Here is a 21,913-nt window from a genome sequence, read left to right as displayed (position 1 = left end):
GACCAGCAGTACCGTAATGACCCGGAAAGAGGGGCAGCCGGGGATTATTAATATCAGAATGTGGCGGGGAGGTGGGAGGGAGGTAGAGGGGAGGGAGAGAAGAGTAAAGTGGGGAGAGGGAAGTTTTAAGTTACTAGGATTTATATATAAGTGCAGGCTTACCTGAAGAAACCGGATAGTCAGTGAATCACGCAAACAATAAATCTAATTGCATCTAAAATTTCACGAGGCCTGATTTTGGGGGGGGGGGGAGGAGGAAAACCATCGTGAAATCCAGGCCCACATCTTAGTTTTTATAAACATGTAGTTACATAAAATTGTGAGAATTTAAGTGAAGAGATGGGGAGGGGGTGCTAGATGTCCACTTTCCTTACCAAAGGGCCTCCAAAAAAAAAGACTTAGGGGGTGCAATTTTGGGTCACTTTGGGTCTTCTCTCCAGGGCTAGGTGGTAATGGAGTGGACATTTTCTGCAGAGTCTGCAGAGGAGTAGTAAACCAAATTTTAACTGAAATAGTGATACCTGAGTAGTGGTTTTGGTTTTTGTTTTGTTTGAGACATCAGTGATCAGGATCCCTAAGAGATGTATGGAAGAGAGTGGTTTGTCTCCTTCCTCGGACTATGAGCCAAAACAAATCAGCCCCTGATGGTCTGGGCTGAAACGCAGCTCACTGGATAATTAACTCCATCTTTCCAGTCCACCCTAACTGTTTATTTAGTGTCACCCTGCATTACCGTCACTAGCACTTTCCTCTGAACAGGAGGAGCTGCAGGCTTTCACCTCCCAAAAGGAAATTCTTCTTAGCTTAGACAGATGCGGTATTCAGGATGTACATTAGTTGAGAAAAAAAGTTGATTGGAAATTCCATGGAAGATAAGGGCTCTTGGATGCTATTTTTTTGGTAAATTTGCCCTAAGTCGATATTAATAAGAGAAAGTGACAAGAATGTCCTAAATTCTTAAGAAGGGATTCTTACAACACTCTCCTTCACTTTCTAGAAAGGTGTTTGGCATCCGAGGTTGAGTGGCATCTTCTGGGTCAAATGTGAACATTGGTGAGCTCCTGAGCCACAGCCTTCTCAGAACTGAGCTAAAGTCGGCCCCTGTCCTCCAGGTGGCCAACCCACTTCTCCCGCCCTACCCACCGGCTCTCCCACCTTTTGACCATGCCACCACTCAGCGTAGCTCGTCTGCAGGCTGAGCTCGACGCCCCTGCCCGGACTTGAGAGTTCACTCGCCCTGCGCCAGCACCCTCTGTCTGTGAAACCTCAGGTCCGCGGCAGTAGGAGACAGGCGCAGGCGCCCCGAGCCTTGCGGAAGGGAGGGGAACCGGAGAGAGAGAAAGAAAGAGATCCAGAAGGGTGTGTGTGTGTGTGTGTGTGTGTGTCTGTGTGTGTGTGTCTGTGTGTGAGAGAGAGAGAGACACAGAGAGAGAGACAGAGACAGAGAGAAACAAGAGACAAGGAGAATGAGAGTGAGGGAAAGAGGGAGAGAGGATGGGGCAGAGGAAAGAGAATGAAAGAGAAATGACAGACCAGGTTGGCACACAAAACAAACGAGTTTCCTCTTCCAGATCGAAAAAAGACAATAAGTTAGAGAGACCGAGAGAGAGCAGACGCGGAGGGGGATGCACACAGAGGGGCCGGTAACCCCCCAGGCACACACCCCAGCTCTGTCCTCCAATCTGACTTCCCTAGCAGCGCTGTCTCTCAGTACTAGCCTTTCTCTCTTTCCTTTCCCCGACCTCGGGACAATGCGGAGCCTGTATTTCCAGGAGCCGCGCGGGGCGGCAGGGTTTTTAGCAGCAAGCCGGGCTCGAAGCCCGCTCTGTTTGTCCAGGTGTGGGCGGGGGGCGGCGGTCTCCCGGCGTCATGGGCTGGCGCTGGGTTTTCTCACCAAGGAAGCGGGAGGCTCCACTCGCGGCTTCCCGCTTCCAGGAGAAAACTCTCTCCCTCCTTACATATATAAATATATTAGGGGAACAGACAAATCTTCATTGTTCGGGAACAAGCCGAGGAGGCCGACCGGCTCCCCTTGGCCCCGCCGAACGAGCCTGGAAGGGAGGGAGGCAGAGAGGCGGGGGCCGCGCGGATCCGGTGTCACGTTGCAGATTCCCACTAAAGATAACGAAACGTGATCTATTTTTCAGAACAGCAAGTGGATGGGAAAGAACCTTGACAACACAAAACTCATTTACTAATGGACTGGTTTTGAGTTTCTCTTCTCGGGGTCCGCAAATCTCCCTGCCTGAGCCCTCGGCCTATTCAGACCTCGCGGGGAGCAGCGTCCCCCCAGGAGGCAGGTGGGCGGCTTCTCCCGCCGCGGCGCCGCGCTGGCCGTCGGATCCCGGGATCCCAAGGGTCTAGGGCACCCGGAGTTTCCGACCAAGCGGAGGAAAATGATGAATGTTGTCACTTCAGCCAGGATTTGCGGAGTCTCCTCACTGCCCTAGAGCGACGACGCTAATTTATTGAAGAAGCACCTCTCGATGCTCTTTCCTTCCAAGTATCTGTAGGTAGAGTAGGATCCCCGCTGTGGTTCTTGAAGGCAAAGGAAGTCCGAGAAAGCAGGGCCGGGAGACCCAGTGCATCTCTCTCCAAGCCATAAGAGAAACAAGTGGGTTCCACACAGAAATTTTTGAGCTGAGGCCTTATATCGATCCCGCTGAGAAACCCCACCAACAACTAGTGCATTGGCCTTTTCCATAAACCAGTTGTGCGCGCGTGGCGGTTACCTGCACAGAGGAGGCACAGAAGCGCCGAAACCTGGCGTCGGGCTCCCCTCGCCACCCACGTTACCCTCGGGAGCCGCCGAGAAGCAGCAAGGGCTGCTCGTTCCCTTTAAATCTCCGACGCATCTCTGTTTTTCGTGTGATTTGCATTGACAGCAAAGGTTTTAAGTTACTAGAACAACTCAAACCTTTCTGTGTGCGATTTAAAATGGATCATTTGGTTTATGTGGTTTGTAAATTCATGTCATTTTACCTCTTTTAGTGGTTTTCACTGAAAGGCTCCATTTTGGGAAACCTTATATATCCGAGCCAACAATTAACATTTATAACAATTGGTTTCCCTAACCATGGGATCGAAATAGCAGGTAGGCTCATTGGTGCAAAGCGAATAGCACTTCTCCTTTCTAGTTACGCGATCTATTGGATTAAACGCAAGGAGAAATGCTGGCTGGCCCGAGCGCGGCCTCTGAGGACTAGCACCACAGCTCATCAACCCCGGTGCCCGCAATCGCGGCACCCACACAGTCGTCTCCCCAGTCGTCGCCAACGTCTATCGCGTCTTTGTTCCTTTTGAAGAAAGATGAAAAGAAGTGGGCAGAGAGGTCTGGAGGAAGCGGAAAAAAAGGTGGTCATATTGGTGTCTAATTGCCGCCTTTCTGCTCCTCATCCTCCCCTGTAAATTTATACCTGCCCTTATTTGTCCAAGCTATGCCTCATTTCCTTATACAAAATTGTTAATTATAAAGTCCGCCCCACACTCAACTTACCGTTTGTCTTTAAAGACAGGCGGCTGTACTTACAGACCCTCCACCCCCTACACACACATTTTAATTCTGCGCACTTGCTCCAGACTTGAGGGTATTAACTGATTTTTAGAGCGGAGTTTAAACCTCCGTTCCGGTCTTCACACAGCTGCCATGTCAATAAGGACTATTCCAAGCAGAGACGTTCCTTCTGGCAGGACACTGCAGCTCCTTAAGACTTCATCTGAAACATCATGAGCACTAAAATAAGACGGCGAGGGAAAATTACCAGACACATGGGCTTGGGCTCAGGCGTGCCAGGCTTCCAGTTTAGAAAGTAAGTCATTGGGCACACCATGTGGTAGGGGCTCTTTTGAAATACTATGCACCCATTAAATGCATTTAAAAAATAACCCTAAAGGTAATGAAATATCAGCATCTATTTCCAACGTCTAATTGCACGGGATACTGCAGACTTTTAAGGATGCAAAATGCATTGTGTGTGGGAGTTTGGGGGAGAAGCAACTTCTCTCTACTCCAAATCTCTGGAGAGACAGCCAGGAGGGTGAAACACTTCATGAGTTTAAAATATATATTGCAGGGTGCACTGAACTGGGCACATTATTTTAAAACCATATACATTATATAGGGGGAAACTTCCGCAGTGTTCCTTCTCCCACTTATGTCTCAATATGTAAATGGTTCTGTGGAGCTGGGCTCTGGCTCGTGGACTCAAAACATATTTAAAGAAGACAAGCAAGTTTAAAGAGCCTAGAGTCTGTTCTTCGCATTCACTAAGAGGGTGCATTTAAATCAAAAGCATTTTTGAAGTGTACTTAAAATTCTGTTTTGAACTTATCTAATCAGAGATAAGTATAGTTATAAAGTCACTCTCCTTCTACCATTCTGCTCTCCTTATCTCCCTGCATTGTTCTTATCTCCTGCCAGTCTCAGCTACTGACAATAGATTATCTTTGTTTAGAGACGCTAATTGTTTTCAAAATCTTTTTAATAATTGCTTTGGAACAAGGTGTGCAAATGAGGCTTAAGATAATTACAGCTTCATTTGTTTGTGCAGTTTTACTAAACATTCTCCACATATACACAAAATAACAGATGATGGGGCTGAAATTGCAGGACATCTCTCATTCTATCGCAGTAAAATAGGCCAGCATTGCAATCTACACACACACACACACACACACACACACACACACACACACCTCTTTATTTAATCTTCTTGGAGCCGCTGTCGTCCTGGCTCTGAGGGCAGTGTCCCTCTCAGAGCAGGGCAAGGATTAGGTTACAATCAGACAGCTATTGGAGCCGGACACAGTTTTATTTAATTTACACCCCATCCAGCGCCTTTCGTACGAGGTTCCCAAAGCATTTTTGCTAATAGCAAGTAAAGCTTCTGGGCATTCCTCAGTAGCAGAGGTGGCCTCGGAAAACGCAACGGCGCAGATGGGGAAACTGAGTCCAGAAGCCTGCCGGCTCAAACCATAGAACGTTAAGATACCAAATCACAAATGAACCCTCAGAATCTTTATTTGCTCAGCAACAATTCTGTCAACAGCTCTTCCCAAGGTCCCAAATAGTCGTGGCCTTTTGAAAACGAGGGAAGCGCTATCCAGCTGGGAATACTTGTGCCCTTTGGAGGGCAGTGGGGGCAAAGGGAGAATGGTAGAGGGAGTTAGGCTCCTAGAGCTGAAGTCAGCCGGGGAGAAGCCGCTCTTCCAGAGGCTGCAGCCCGGAGCCCTGCTCTGATCTTGTATTATTTATCGCGTTCCATAAGCTATTCATCAATCCATTATTTATTCATTCCAACATTAAGGTAATTAAATATGAGCTCACCGGGAAAGGGCAAGTCTGCAAGGGACAGGGACGGGGGTATAGAGGGAGAGGAGGGGAATATTAAGGTCTGGAGTCATTGATTTGTGCAGAGATGTAAGCGGCTGCCCTTAGGTGACACTGAGAGGGGGCTCACGTTGCAGGGTCCTGACGCGCTCACCCACTCACACCCCCCGCCCCCCGCCCCTGGGCAGCGCGGCTCCCTCCCCCCACCCGCTTCCCACCTCTCGCGGTCCTTCTCCTCCCACCATTCCCTGTCCCGGGTTCCACAGCCGCGCCCTCCCCGCGCGGGGCGGCGCGGGGCGGCGCGGCCCCGCTGCCCGGCCCGGCGGCGCGCGGGCTGGCCAGCCCCGGATAGGCGCCGCCCGCAGCCAATCAGCGCGCCGGGGACGCTGCGCGCTTTAAGGCCGCTGCGGGGAGAACAGAAACCAAGTTCCCCGGCAACGAGCAGCATCAACCCGGCGGGAGGCCGGAGCCAGAGAGGCCCAAAAAGGCTGCGGAGTGAGCCGGCCTCTCCGTGTCCAGCGCGCCCCCCTCCGCCTTCTTCCTCGGACGCCCAGCCCTAAATTTCGATTAGCTTTTTCGCCTACGGAAATCCTAGGGAGGGGGTTAGGAGCAGCTGCGCCCCCCTCCCTGCGGCTGCCGCCCCCCTGCTTTTAAGGCGCTGCTCCCTGCCGCGTGCGCCCGGGCAGTGCATCTCGGCAGGCCCCAACCATGTCGATGCTGCCGTCGTTCGGCTTCACGCAGGAGCAAGTGGCGTGCGTGTGCGAAGTTCTGCAGCAAGGCGGGAACCTGGAGCGTCTGGGCAGGTTTCTGTGGTCGCTGCCCGCCTGCGACCACCTGCACAAGAACGAAAGCGTTCTCAAGGCCAAGGCCGTGGTTGCGTTCCACCGCGGGAACTTCCGCGAGCTCTACAAGATCCTGGAGAGCCACCAATTCTCGCCTCACAACCACCCCAAGCTGCAGCAACTGTGGCTGAAGGCGCACTACGTGGAGGCCGAGAAGCTGCGCGGCCGGCCCCTGGGCGCGGTGGGCAAATATCGGGTGCGCCGAAAATTCCCGCTGCCGCGCACCATCTGGGACGGCGAGGAGACCAGCTACTGCTTCAAGGAGAAGTCGCGGGGTGTGCTGCGGGAGTGGTACGCGCACAACCCGTACCCCTCGCCTCGTGAGAAGCGGGAGCTGGCCGAGGCCACGGGGCTCACCACCACCCAGGTCAGCAACTGGTTTAAGAACCGGAGGCAAAGAGACCGGGCCGCCGAGGCCAAGGAAAGGTACGCGGCGTGCTTCCCGCTGCTCGGGCGACCCCGGGAAGCCTTCCTTTCCCCTCCGCCCCTTCTCGCCCCCGCTGGCACTCGCCACCGCGTCCTCTCCGCCGGCTGGAGCCCGTCCGCGGGGCGGCGCCCGGGCCTCCGCGGTACTGCAGCGAAAGTTCATGAACTCTGAGATCGCTTGCTAGGGATGGGGAGTCATTTGATTTGAGCGCCCGCGCGTGGGTTTCTTGGGGTGTGCGTGTCAGGAAATATTGGCGCTAGGTTTGTTTTTCGTGCCTCCCTGGTTGGCTGGGGCGACGAGTGGGGGGGGGGTGCAGGGAGAACTTCTAGATCAACTACGAGGGAAGTGTTGATTGGTGTCTCGAGGAAAGGGGTTCGGTGGGGGCTGAGGGTCGCACACCTCTCTCCTCTTGCTCCCCAGAGGTGTGGAGCCGGCCTGAGACATCTGCTCTGCCCCCACTGCCGCCGCGTCCTTTCCTCGCTCTCTCCTGGTAGGCTTTTAGGCGAGAGGTCGCCGCTTCATTCCGCACTAGCGGTACAAAGGGAGGAGTCTTTCAAAAGAAATCCACAGAAAGGAGAGCTTTGGAAGAGTTGGCGCTGCACTTATTACGCGGCGCCCCAAGCCCGGAAAGGACTGCTCGTCTCCGGGCTCCCTCGCGCGTGTCCCGGGCCGCGGCGGGTCCATCTGGCGGTCCGCGCCGCCGCCCCGGCTGAGGAAGGGGGTCTCCAGTGGCAGACTTCTCTCCGGAGCTCAGAAGGCAATGTTATTTTAACCTGCCTCTGCCTCCGCCCTCCTCGCGCGAACACCCCCGGCCACCTGGCCCGGCTCCATCCGTTTGCTGTTGGAGTTTCCGAACGAGATTCGGAAGAGCCTAAGGAGGCGGCGGCGGCGGCGGCGGCGAGCGCGCTCCGGGAAGCCGAGGAGTTTTGGGGAAACCTGAGCGCCTGGTAGGGCTGGGCTTCCTTTGTTCGCTTGAGAGCCTGGGGGCCGCAGATGTCGCCTCTGCGTTCCCCCTCCGGGTGGAAAAGCACGGAGCCTGGATACTTTGAGCCGCAGCGGCTGTCCTGGGAGAGAGGGCAGGGGAGAGAAAGGGGGAGCGCTGGGGCCGAGGAGGATGGGCCAGCACCCTGAAGGCGGAAGCGGCCGGGGCTCCGAAACCGTGAAGTTTACCAGCACCCAGCATCCGCACCGACGCCCAGGCACGCCGCACCCTGTCTCGGGCTGCGCGGGGCCTCGAAGTTTCCTCTGCTGGGAAACGGTGCGCGGTTGTGGATGTCCGGGAGGGGGTTCAGAGGGAGCTGTGAGGGACCAAGGACTGAGCGACTAACGCGGGGACGGGGACAGTTGGTTCCAGTTAGACCTTAGTTACAAAAGGTCTCTCCTATAAGTCAGGCCCGAGGGCCCACTCCCTGATGAAATCGGAGAGACTGGCTGCGCTCCCTGTGTTTACTCAGGTCACTGGGCCGCTCTGGACACCACTTCCCATGACCTGTCCTGTGCCTCTGAAACCACAACCTCCGGGCAGGGGCAGGGAAACTCGACGTTTAATTGTTTCCTCAGATGGGAACAGGACAATTGACTTGATTCACCCCAAACATCTGTGCGTTGGGCTCTGTTTGTCCTCTGATCATTTTCTTTATCACCAACAACCATTTGTTGGACGATTTTCAAACTTAATTACTCCAAAGCGTGATGCCAGTTGATAGGTATTTGAAAATAACTGCTTGAACACAATTTTGAAAATAATTTTTGTGTTTCAAATAAGTCCTGCTGATCTAGCTTTCTAAAATCTGGAAGAGGAAAGGACGTGGCTCCCCACAAGCTCTGCCAGTAGTTTCCCATTTCTCCAGTCTCCTTTGCCTCCTTACTTACCCCAGGACCCTTGGGGATGGGTGGGAGGGCACAGCTCCTCCATTTGGGTATATGACTGATTGCACAATGGCTCTCTTCTCCTGCCAGGTCCCCTCCCTCCACTCACACTTTTTTTAACCTACTTTTTTTTTTTTTTTTTTTTTTTTTAACCATATGGTGTTGTCCTCTATTTCTCAGGGAGAACACCGAAAACAATAACTCCTCCTCCAACAAGCAGAATCAACTCTCTCCTCTGGAAGGGGGCAAGCCGCTCATGTCCAGCTCAGAAGAAGAATTCTCACCTCCCCAAAGTCCAGACCAGAACTCGGTACTTCTGCTGCAGGGCAATATGGGCCACGCCAGGAGCTCAAACTATTCTCTCCCTGGCTTAACGGCCTCACAGCCCAGCCACGGCCTGCAAGCCCACCAGCATCAGCTCCAGGACTCCCTGCTGGGCCCCCTCACCTCCAGTCTGGTGGACTTGGGGTCTTAAGTGGGGAGGTACTGGGCCTGGAAGGTGACTAGGGACACATGTAAATAGAAATCAGGAACATTTTTGCAGCTTGTTTCTGGGGTTCTCTGCGCTTAAAGGAATGGTGGACTTTCACAAATATCTTTTTAAAACTCAAAACCAACAACGATCTCAAGCTTAGTTAGTTACCTTCTCTCCAACTCTTGCATTTCCCATCCCAGTGCAGAGATCAGGAAAACAAAACAAAACAAAACAAAAAAAAAACCCAAACAAACAAAAGCACCCACTCACCCAGTCTTGGTTCTGGGCAATCCATGTGCCAGCTTCACTAGCCTTTCTTTCTTTCTTTCTTTCTTTCTTTCTTTCTTTCTTTTCAGTGAATGGGAATTACAAATCAACTGAATTTTACTTATTTCCTTTTAATTTATTTATGGCAAAATCATTTGGGAAGAGGAAAAGGAAATGAAGAGAGAGAGAGAGAAGTCAAAATAGTGAAAATAAAAGCCTCCAGCCAGGAGGAAAATGTTTGCATTCTTAAGGTGAATAGGAAAAATATGATCTTATAACTTTTTTTTGATGGGGAAAAATTAAGTTTACATTTTTCATTATTTAGTGTTAAACACTTTTATGTAGATTAAAATGAAAGAACAGTATTAGGGGGAAAAAATAAGTGCCTAAATGTCTTAATGCTCTCTGTGTAAGGCAGTTAGAAATAGCAGTGACCATTAGTGCTACAACTATTTTTGTCAAATTTAGTGGGGTTTTTGGTTGTTGTTTGTTTTCTTGGGTTTTTTTAATGGCAAACTTTAAAAAATGTACCAATGTGAAAAAAAAACAAAACACTTTCCTGAATGCCATTACTTCTCATGCCCTTGAAGCTTTCATATCTGTAGCCTACTCCTGTTAAGGGTTTCTCTTGTTCCTAGTTTCTAGACTGCAAAAATATGCGACAAATCTGGCAACCTGGTATTTGTTACTAAAACAGCATGTGTTTTCAGGTTTCTTTTCTATTGTACCTAAACCAGTCTAAATTAAAACTTAGTAGAACACCAGGAGTACGATTCTGTTTCTGAAAGGTGAGTTGTGTATTGCTGTCATTGGGCCCTATTTTTTTTTTTTTTTTTAAGTTTTCTTGCTTTCTTACTTAATGATGGTTATGAATTGCAGGGTACTTTGAAGGGCACCACCTGAACCAAGAGTGGTGACTGAGTTGATTATGTGATAGAAAAAGAGTGAAGTTAGCTCTAGGGTATTTATTTATTTTTTTATTATTTAGATATGCAGTTTTGTTTACCACTAGCTCTTCTCCACAGCGTTCATATGTTAACTCAGCTCTTTTGTATTAATGAGTTTATGACAAGACTGTGAAAGTAAAATAATATATCTGCTTGGGAAAAAAAAAGGTGGGGGGGACTCGAACATGGATAACAACATTGTGAATTAACCTGTATAAATAGAAAGCAGACCAACAGGACAGGGGCTCTTTGCACTGCTGTGAGATAGTGTCCAGAAAAATCCCAGTAATCGTGTAGGCTCCATATTATTTTTGCCTGGGGCAAAAATGATGTATCTTTGTATTTAGCTTTTAAAATTAGTGAAACAAATGGCATTATTTATTAAAATTCTACTCAGGATAACAGGATTGGCTTGCTTGTGCTTTGTAAAAATATTGCTCCCCAGAGAGAGTCTATTTATTTTCTGACATGATAGTTTCATAATTTTGATTTTTTCCCCATCCGTGTCACTATGAATATATTCATTTCTTTCTTACTCTTTCCTATCTTTCCTGTCCTGATCTAGGAGACTGAGTTGTGTGTATGAGGGGTGGTGGTGGTAGAATTTTAGGCCTTCTTATTATGAGGGTTTTTTTTTTTTTTTAATGTCAAATAGCTTTGACTGAGTTCAAAGGAGACAGGATCACTGTACTTAACTGTAGTCACTTTTACTTATAAAGTCATTTTTTTCCCCCTTAGTGATGGACAGATGTGCACACAGCCGCTGGGAGACCATCATTTGGATTGGGAGCTCAGGGTCCCAATCTCCCTTGTTAGTGTTTTGGATCATTAAGTTGGTGTTTATTTAAGTCACTAGGGTGTTTATTCTCCACGTCTTGGGCCACGGAGAAATGCCACCCTCTGCAGGAGGGGCTCTCACAGGGGATCTCCGCACATTCTTCACATTCACTCCCCAAAACAAACACCCTGCACAAAGATAGCTTTCAATGACCCTGACAGGCTTCAAAGGACACCGCGGAAATCTCCCTGGAAAATAAGGAAGGGCCAATTACTTTAATTTCTTACATGCCCTCTCTTCCTACTCCGATGACTACCCCCCACTCTTCCAGCTCTGCTTGGTATAATTTTAGACTCGTGGAAGATCTGTCTCCCTGGGCGCCCGGGCCCACTTCCTCTCCCTTGGTTGGTGAATCTTGGAAATGTCTGCAGATCTGGTGAGGAGCAGAGCGGGCCAGTCCTGTAAAAACCCCTGTGATTACTGCTTGTAAACTCGTTAAAAGGACAATTTTCTGTCACAGTCATAAACTCTTTGTAAAATCCCTGGCACTGGAGCCAGAGTGCGCATATTCCAGATGTGTTTAATAAGAAATTGCACAATATGCCTCCCTCCGCCGTCCTCGGCTCAGTCTGGCGAAACCAGGGACAAGCAGGAGTAGGCGAGAAAACTGGATATTGCTGTGAGTTTTCTTGGCAATCGTTTTGGAGCGATCATTGGGGGAACTAACCACTTTTTTTTTTCCTTGAGGAAATCTTCGAGGACCAGCTGTTAAGGGACATCCAATTTATCTTCTCGGCGTCGCAGTTTAACTGAATCAAAAGCCACTTTTCGTTTCTCCTCTGCAGGTTTCTTAATGATAGCCAAAAGTAATGAACAACGGCTTATAAATAGTGTTTTTAGGACGAAACCTTACAGCCTTTTGCCAAGTAAAATGAAAAAACAAATACTAGTGCAATTTTTTTTTTTTTTGACGTTTTAAATCTGAACACACAATTGTTCGGATCCTGGCTGCCTGCTCGTGTTGACCTCTTGGCTGAGAACGAAGCTTCCTAACTATTCGGAGGCAAAGGGACTTGGCTGGCGGTTCCGAGATTTTGGCTTAGCAAGTAGGAGCTCGAGAGCCATCAGAGCCCCACGAGCTGCAGGCAAGGAGACAGGCGCCCCTGGGGCCGGACACTGCGGGTCTTGAACCAATTCTCCAGGCAAAGACAGCTTGGTCTTGACCCCGAGCTGAAGTGGAAGCTTCCAGGAAGTGGCATTGGCATTGGCGCTTATGGGCGTACTCTGTTTGCTGAGCGGTGATCGTCGTTACGCTCCTCTCCCCCGCACCTTGACGGCGGGTCGGGCACCTGGCCCTGAACCCACGCACAGCCGGCCTTCCTCTGCTCCGCCGCCGCCTCTGCGGCTACGGCGGCGGCTGCGGCTGAGGGGGGCTTCGCTCCTACCTCCTCCCCCGCCGGGAGGTCTTTGGTAAAGTCTGCGGGCAGAACTCCAGGTCCCGGGAATCCAGAGGCTTCCATTCCGCGCGTCTCCGGTTGCAGAACGCTGGGGGAGCTCCCCTTGCCACCCGCAGACTCCAGAGGCAGCTCTTGCCACTCTGTCCTGCGGAGGCGCGGGGAGTCGGGGCGCCGCAGCTCCCTCCTCCCCGCCCTGGCCGAGGCTCTTCTCTACCAGTTCACAGAGAATCGTGCGCGTCCCGGGAACCCCATCACAGCTCAGCTCCAGGCGCAGGGCCTGGTGGCCCGGCCGGCCGAGCCTTTGGGAACAGAGGCTGCGAGGCTGCCCTGGAAGGGCCAAAGAGGTGGTAGCCTGAGCCTCGCGGGACAACGAGCTGCCATCGTCCTGTGGACCCCGGAGCCACCTCGCAGGCCCAAGTCCGGGTCTCCTTTTTAACCTGTGGAGCTAAATTCTGGGCGAGGCACTAGGCGGCCGCGGCCGCACTACTGTGGGGTTGGAGCGGGCCCCGTGGCGGCGGGATAAAGCCGTCCAGGCCCCACGCGGATCCTGGCCCGGCCGCAGGGGGAACGCTTCCTGGTGCTCCGACGCCGCGCTTCGGGTCCAGGGCAGCCGCCTCGGGCCTAGGAGCCTACTTAGGACGCGGCCTAGGCCCCGCCGCCTGTTCCCTGCTTCCGATATGTTCTATCTCCTCTGCTTCCTGAGGCCTCGGCCTCGGCTTTTGGACCTGAGCTTTTCACCCGCGCTTTTGGCGGAGAAGTGCCAGCCAGAAAGCGCGTCTCTTCTCTGCCCTGTCGCTAGAAGGTCGACGGCACAGGAAAGCGGCCTTGGTTTCTAGAGTCTCTGGCAGGTCGGGACAACAGCTCCTCTTCTTTGGCAGGGCCCGGTCGGACGTTTCTCCCTTGGCCGGTGGCCCTGGGCCCAGCATCAACCTCTGCCCCGCGCACGGCCCGGGGCCCCAGCAGGGAAAGCACCACCCGAAGCGCACTGCGGGCCAGACTGTCGCCGCTCACATTCTGCCCTTCTCTGGTGGAGTAGGTGGCGTTGAGAGGGACAAAAGGGTCAGGGTTAAGGTGAGGAGAGTCGCAGGTGACTCATGTGCTCTCTCTGAGCTACTTCTCCTTTTTCGGAGCTTTCCCCAGGAGTAGAACACTAAAAACTCTCCCAGATTCCCTCCTCCAGCCGCCGGAAGCCAGCGGAACCAGTGCCTGTGCTCATTTGGCCCCCAAGGGGCAATTCGCACTAAGGCTACCTGAGGGCTCAGTCCCTTAGCCAGCAGGTATGCTCTGCGACCTTAGGTGGGAACGCCCGAGACCCTCAAGATCATAGTGACCCCTCCCCCAGTCTGATTGACTCCAGTGACTCCACCCGGAAGACTCTCTAAAGAGATGGATGAGCCAGCCAGGAACGAAAAGAGTCAAAATCTGGGGCGAATTGTTGGTTTACTGTCTACCCAGGAAAAGCGCTGCCCTGGGAAGGCCACGTTTTCTCTAGTGTTTTAAGCCGAGTATACACACACAACTTCGTTCCAGCTGATGAAATTGGAAACCTGTTCTCCCACTGAGGATGACAATCAGCGTTTTAGACGCTGTGGTCCTTTCAGACAGCGAGAAACAACACTACAGTAGCATTTAAAAACAAAGAGAAAGAGACTGCTTGAGGCGCGTGGACTCCGGACTCTTACTCAGTATGAGTTGCAGCTTCTCTCCTTTTAACTTGTTAATGGACAGCTGAGACCCCGTTCTCAGCAGGTAGAGCTGAGAACCATAGTGGCTCCCCTCTTTTTCTTTGCTACCTGGGAGTCTTCCCCCCACCCCCCTTTTTTGGTAAAGTGTTCACTAATTGTTTTCCTTTGCCATAACATTAAAATATTCTTAAAATCAAAAATCCCCCCCCCCAGGGGATCAAACAGGAAAATGTACAAAGAAAAACAAAACCAAAAAACTGAAAACCAAACCTCAAACAATCCTACCTTGGAGGGGGAAAAAAAAGGTTTACTTCAGATTTAACACACACTTAAGCTTACCTGAAGTGGCTACCCAATTGTAATTAAAATACTATTAAGTGATATTGGCCGCTCTCCTTTCTTCACTGCCATTAGCGGTTGTCATTAAAAAGGTAAGTAGAAAGATTCTGGCCCTTTACTTACTATAGTAAGAAGGGATGGAAATGCATACTAGCTTCCTCCAACTGGTCCCCTGTTCTTCCTACTCTAACTTAGAGATAAATCTTTTATAGGACTGATATAGGAGACCTCAATAGGAGCACTCATGAATTCACACAAGTCAAATTTATTTAAATTTGCTATAATAATTTAATTTAGGATTTAAAATTGATTATGGCTTTTAAAATATCATGGTGTATTTATAATAGGTACATGGGTTTTGGGGGGAGTGGTGGTTCAGGACCTGAGCTGGTATAGATGTGGGATCTTAAAGGAAAAAAACAGTCCTAGACTACATATTTTTACTAAACATAGGGCATTAAAGAACATTGTTCTTAAAGAACATTGAAACGTTCTTTAACGTGTTATAGACCTGGTCGGTCAGCTTCCCTCATACAAAGTCTGCAGGTTCTAGTCAGCAAGCCTGTAAAACCAACTGTTTAGGTGTTCTCCAATTTATATTAAGTGGTTTTTACAAACTCAACTATTCTCTCTTTTGCTCCCCTACTTCAGGCATGGCTTTAGCTGCTTTGCAATACTTCAATTCTAATTTGACTTGCCACTTATCCAAATAATCTAAATACGAGGAAAAGGCAATGGGACTATGAAAAACAATAACCCAACCCAACCCACATAGCTGTGACGTCTTTAGTTAGCCCTCACACAGATATTATATTTAAATTGTAAGCATCAGTATGCAGTAATGCTCCCTTAACTTTTGCAGCTTGTGTGTGTTTGGGGGAGTAGTGGCAGGGACTGATGTAGTTGATGGAGGGGAGCAAAAACTAAAACTTAGGTTGACTGTACCGAAAATGCATTTGGGAAGTGTGGTGGCATAGTCTGCAATACCTTGCAAAAGGCACCTTTATCTCTAAGTCAAGGAGATAGTTACATGGAAGAAGCATTAGCTCTGTATTTATTTAGAATGCCGTGAATGAAAGTAGGTAACAAGCTTAAGAAAATTAAGCCAGATAGAAAGTCAAAGTGCCTTAGTATCTAGGAAGTGAAAAGAACATTTAAACAATCGAAGCCTTGTCTGTCTTCAGATATGTGTGGTGAATATTTTCTATGCATTGCTGATGCTATATAAACATAACATGCTTCCTTCTAAAGTCAAGTTCTTGATTTTAATTGAAGAATAATATTGCTCAGGGCTCTACCTCTGAGTACAAATAGCTAATCTAACAAAATCAGTTCTGGGAATCTGGAACCAATGGCTGTTTTCAAAATAAACAGACAAAATCTTCATAAAGAAAGCCAGAGGATTATTTTTACATATGATATATCTCTTGATTTCTCACACACACACACACAAAACTTTTATGGAAAAACTACAAGGCTGAATGACAATGCAGTCCCCTAACCATACTTCTGTTTTAAAAAACCAGTCTGTTTTATGGCTCCAAAACTGTCCTTGTTAACTTTTCCAACGTTTATGTATCTTAGAAGCAAATCTGTACGCATTTCCTCTTTCCTTCTAATTAAAACATTTTTTTCCCCAGAGAAGGACAGAGATATAGGACAAAGAAAAGTAGAGCAAAATAGAAAATAAAGGTATAATTTAAATCTTGTATTATAATATTTAATAAGGAGCAGTTAAACAGTATCCACACAACAAAGAACACTAATATGCTAACTTTCTGTTTTTGATCAACTAAGGCAAGAAGTAAGTTTTAAGAAATTACTTCTAAATTAAGTTAGGAATAAAAATGAAAGGGGGAAATTATGAAATAGTTTGGATTTTCTCATACAGAGCCATCATGGATGCTCAATAAGATTGACTAGGGAAGAGTCTGGGGGAGGGAAAACACCCATTTAAGGACGTTTCTTAGAAACTTGTGAGAGGGTAGAGGTTTTCCTTTAACTAGGATCAAGCGCAGCTGCACTGACACTCAGGAAGAAAGGAGGTGAATCTACCTAAGTTCCGGGACCACACCTGGGGCACCTTTCAATAGGCAGAACCAGGTGATAAGAATATGCCCCATTCTTTCCTGGTTGCCTCATGTTCCAAGTCCCACTAGGATGGGAACCCCACAAGCTAAGAAATCGCCAAATGGAGCCAGATGTATAGATGTTCCCTCCAACTCTCATTGGGTCACTTGGTGTAAATGCATGTTGGGTTTTCTGAAAATTTCTTTTTAGTTCCCCTGGGGGACAAGAAAGAGTTAATTTGTTTTCTGACAGGTTTCACACTGTGGGCAGGTCTGCCAAAAAGGAGAGGAAACAGAGAACAGCCCTATGATTAATTCTACCTGTTTTTCCCATGAGCGATCACCTGCTCTAGGGGTCATGAATAGCAGGTAGCACTCCCTCTCCAGGGCTCTGAGAGCTTCGTTTGTTTGGTGACAGCTGAGTGACAAGGCCTGAAACCCGAGCCCATCGCCCGGCCTGATGGGGGGATAAAAACCCTGGATGTTCCCTCAAACATTTCAGGAAATGAAAGTTGTAACGCGATCCCTCCTGCGCCCACATCTCCCCCAGCAAACACAAAAGCTCAAAGGAGCCTTCTCGGATTGAATTCGGCCTAGAGTTGATGGAGGGAAAGCGGAGCCCAGCTTTGGGGGAGGAGAGAGGAGAGGGTTGGGGCTGCGGCTGGCAGGCTTTCTGAGCCAGGGAAGGAGAGCAGAGACGGAGAGAGCTGGGCGCGAGAGGCCCGGGCGCCTCTCGGGGCCGACTTCCACGCCGCGTCCCAAGCGCTCTGCGCCTCCAGACCACGTGGGCCGCCGCTGCCGCCACAGTTACATCTGTCTTCAGGGTCAACCCTGAGTGGGGAGGGAAACTCACGGCTGCAGGCCTAGCACACACCCCTGCCGGGTAGCGCGGCCTCTGCACCAGGGCCTAGAGCCTCCCGAGGGCCGCAGCGCAGGCCCAGGCCCGACCTCTGCGCCCACACTTGCCCGGGCGGAGGTTCTTGGGCGGAGGTGTCCCTTCCGACCCCGCCCGGGGCCCGCGAAGGGTGAGCGGCCGGGATCCTGAGGCCCAGCGGCGACCAGGCGCGGGCCTCACTCAGCGCCCTCGCGCTCGGCCGCCCCCATCAGTCAGCAGCGTCCATCTGCCTCCGGGCCTCGTCCGCACTGGCGGTGGAAGCTCCCGCCCGCGCTTAGGAGATGGGGCGGGGTGGGTGGGGGGCGGTAGTGAGAGAAAAGGGAGCTGAGAAGGTGACGCGCAGACTCCCACGCGGCCAACAATCTTTGGGTAGTACTTTGCCGTCAGTCACCGCGCCCTGTGCTCGCGCAACCTCAGGGGTGGTAGAAGGCAGTAAACCCAAGGCCTCTAAAGGCGCGTTTTTCTCGCTTTCCCCCCTCCCCCCCCCGTATTTTTTTTTTTTACCTTTATTTATCGCATTTCTGATACTCTTCATTTCTTTTGCGTTTTTCTCCTTAACCGAGAGAGCTGCGACTACTTGTTGTCTTACAAATTGTCGTTACTCTTTGTCTAGGAGTTCAGAAATCTTTCCCAGACAACATTGTCAGTCTCCATCTTTCTCCCCAACCTTCATGGAGTCTAGGCAGGTGGGCTGCTTTTTTTTTTTTTTTTTTTAAAGCAGAAACACGTGACAGAGAAGTGAGAATCAGAACGATGCATTGTCGCAGATCCATCACTTAGACATACTTGCAAGTGGTTAGACTTTGCACCAATTACCCAACTTCTCTGATCCTCACCAGGGAAAATAGGAGCTATCATACTCACACTGCAGGGGTACCGTGAGGCTTAAATGAGCGGAAGTATTAAATGTAAAGTGCTTGGCACAATAGACATTTAATGAATAGTAGCTATAATTATAATATGCTTGAAGCCTCCTTAGTTGCACAAAGCTGCCTGGGAAAATTCCCATGATGCTAGCGTTTCCAGTGAGGGCAGATCATAGCCATTCCCTCCTTTTGTCTGAAACGCTGAAAGAAGCACAAATTACTGCAATAGAGACTAGAGACTTAAGGTCTGATTAGCCTTTGGAGGTAGTCAAAGCTGAAACTTATTTCTTGAAGCTTCGAGCTTAGAACACTGAAGTTGAACTCCAGTAATTTAATTCTGGAATGATATTTAGATATATAATGCTTGGATTTTGTCATCTCTATTCTTCATGATTTGAACACTTATATAGATGCCATCATATATGGTAGAATTCCATTGATGAAAAATAAAACCCACTTATATGTGCTGAAAATGACGAATTACTTAGAAGGGAACTAAAGCATTCAGCTGAGTACAGAATTTAAGGCCCACCTAAATGTGTCAACATAAGTGTAGAGTAAGAAACTACTTTGAAGATTTAATGCTTTGCTGATGTTAACACAGTGCTGGATATAATAGCACCTGATAAATATTTTTTGAGTAAATGAATGGGCTGGTGAAATGACAGAGAGTCTTTAGATAGAGCACAATTCCCAGAGATGGAATTGTGCAGGACCCTCTTGGGTACATTTCTTCTCTTGTGACACTCTAATAATCACCAGGGATGAATAGCTCATTTTGACATATTGCATATCCTTCTCTGATTTCAAGGATTTTCTCATTCAGGTATTATCGAAAGTAATATGCATAGCTGAAATTTGCATGGGTAAATGGATGAGAGAGAAAGAAGAGAGAGAAGGAAGTTTCTGGGATTGTTTTGGGATTTACTGATAGGAGGAATAATCCCAGCAAAAATAAAAATAAAACCCAGAGAGGAGGTGAAGCAAACATGTGGTAGATGTCTTTAAGGATGGATCCTCACAGGGGTGCCTGGGTGGCTTAGTCAGTTACACACTGGACTTCAGCTCAGGTCATGATCTCACGGTTCATGGGTTCGGTTCATGGGTTCGAGCCCCATGTCGGGCTCTGTGCTGACCGCTCTGTGCTCTGAGCCTGGAGCCTGCTTCCGGTTCTGTGTCTCCCTCTCTCTCTGCTCCTCCCCCACTCATGCTCTGTCTGTCTCTCTCTCTCTCTCAAAAATAAATAAACATTAAAAAAAATTTTAATAAAAATATAAAAAAAGGATGGATCCCCACATACCTCAATCCCTTCACAGTGCTTTCATTGTCATTACTGGAAGAAGCATTTTGTATTCAATTCTTTAACCTTTTGCTCCAGCATCTTCATGTTTTTTCAACTATCCTAGCCAACTAAAAACTATACATATTTAAGTTTTTAGTTTAGGGAAGTTGATAATTTGTAGTCAATCACTATACACTCACTGAACATTCAGGAAGAGTTCAACACTCTTTGTTTGTTTAATAAACCCTATATCACTCACAATTTCCTTGAGGTAGAGGTACAGGGAATAGATGAATGTTTAGCAATTTACCAAAAAGTTCTGTTATATATATGTACTCAACCTTATGCACGCAGAATTGCACTTGTCCATACAAATGCTTATTTTTGGCAAATATATGTTCTAATATTACTTTTATTTGCGAAGTAAATATTTGAATGTAAGCAGTACACAGACAGGGATGGACAGAAAAATGAGAGTTCAGGGCCATTGGAGAAACATTTGGTAGGAACTATTGCTGCTGAAATGATTTGCATAGTGCCAGGGCCAGGAGTTCTCAGAATCACGCTTTCTATCACTGCTTTTAACATGACTGAAATAAAGAAATATGTAGGGATTTTTCTTTCTAAATTTTTTCAGGATCTACATGTTCAGAAACAAAAATATGTCCATGTGCTCACTCAAAAAAATAAGGAGAAGTAAGAGCATTTTATGCTGAGGAATAAGTTAATTTAAATTAGATTAAACTTTGCAGAGGGTGTTTCAAGGAGGTTTGGGTAGAGTCCAAGCTTTAGCATATCATTCAAGAAATGAAAGTCCTCAGGGCATTCCAAAAGGCATGTCCGCTCTAAATCAGCTTTAGTTCATTTCAAATAAAAAAATATATGACTGAACTTGAAGGCTGGATAAAGAGGGGAGTCTTATTTCTGCTTTACAGATGTATCATAGTGGAATAAAGTAAGTGTGGAAATCCAGGCCCCTTGATTTTAGAATTTCTCTAAAGGATTGATACATATGTGCTGAGGCAGTACTTCCTGTTCAACCACTTAACCTCCATGAAACTGAAAGACTTATTTGTCAATATGCTCAGAAGTATATAACTTTCTTTCCAGTGGAAATTAGTTATAGCTAAAATGAATTAGCCCTCCTGGAGTATTCAGAAGATAACATGCTAGATGTTTTCAGTATATTTTATCATGCATGACATTTTATGATTTTAATTATAGGTCAATTTCAGATACCTGACTGGTCCTTCAACTTTTGAAAGCATGTTTTTTTCCTTTTGATTAAGGCCAAAAACAATGGAAAAAAAAGTAAACTTCTTATAGAATTTGAAGATTTTAGCACTAGTTAGCTGAGCTAAACAAGGAATGAAATGAAATACAAATACTCTATTTTTCAAAGTTCAAGTTTTTAGCATTATATGGTGGCAAATTTACTGTAAAAACACATATATGACAAATACTATAATTTGTGATCACCTCCCATTTTTAAAAACCAAATCATCGTATGACTTTGGACTTACAAAGACTTGAATTTGAAAGATTACCTAAAATAGGTGGGTAAAGTATAGTAAAACAAAAGTACCAAATTTTTGTGAGGATATTTACAAAACTCACAAACAAGACTCAAGGTTGATTCTAATCTTCCATTGCACTTCTTATGAACAACACAAATGATTAAGAAAGACTTATTTTCCTTGCTGGTGCTCTCAGCCATACTTCCCTTGAGAAGTATGCCAACAGAAGTATGGTAATGAGGATTAGGAGAGTCAAATACTGCTAGCCAGTGGGGGTACTGGGGATTGTATTACCTGCAGGACTGGAGGCAAAATACCCATAAAATAGCCTTTCAGATTCAGTTTGTCTCAAGTTATGTTGTGAAATTCAGTGGTTTTTGGTACAGTTGTATACCCATTGGCTCTCAAGAATTAAACAAAGTTGGGGTGGGTCAATACTTGTGCAAAAGGACATGCAGGTGGTACCAGAGGTGTTGGGGTTTGCGGTTTCCTGTGGGAAATTCTTGTGGCGATTGCATCCCCTTCTAAAGAGTGGGTAAGAAGGTCTGGAACCTAATCTATAACTCTTTTTTTTTTTTGTTCACAGGCCAGTCTATATTGTGAAGGCTAATTTGATGCAGGTTATTATTTGTAATTCCAGCATTGGCCTTGTTTGACCAAGCATACCAACTAGTTAAATGCTGAAATTATATCTTTTCATCCATCAAGTGAAGAGAGTTCTAACATGCCATATTTCTTAGCTGAGAAAGAAAACCTCAAGTTCTGACCACATAATTCGCCTTAATATTCTTTAGTTCTCTTGGAAATGGTATCAACAATCCTGGTATCCTGGCTGAAATTCAAGTTTAAGACTTCCCCATGCTCGTTTA

General features: G+C 47.8%; 1 protein-coding gene across 1 annotated transcript; it reads left to right on the top strand.

Moving 5' to 3' along the window:
• Positions 1-5,663: 5,663 nt before the first annotated feature.
• Positions 5,664-10,563, top strand: SIX1 (SIX homeobox 1). Its single transcript, XM_060619973.3, has 2 exons — positions 5,664-6,597; positions 8,648-10,563. Exons 1-2 carry the CDS (start codon positions 6,038-6,040, stop codon positions 8,940-8,942), a joined length of 855 nt encoding a protein of 284 aa, XP_060475956.1. The 5' UTR covers positions 5,664-6,037; the 3' UTR covers positions 8,943-10,563.
• The last annotated feature ends 11,350 nt before the right edge of the window (positions 10,564-21,913 follow it).

The sequence above is a fragment of the Panthera onca genome, chromosome B3, assembly GCF_046562875.1.
Source record: "Panthera onca isolate mPanOnc1 chromosome B3, mPanOnc1 haplotype 2, whole genome shotgun sequence".
NCBI lineage: Eukaryota > Metazoa > Chordata > Mammalia > Carnivora > Felidae > Panthera > Panthera onca.
The sequence above is the reverse complement of the archived record's forward strand: the minus strand, read 5'-3'. Positions and strand labels throughout refer to the sequence as shown.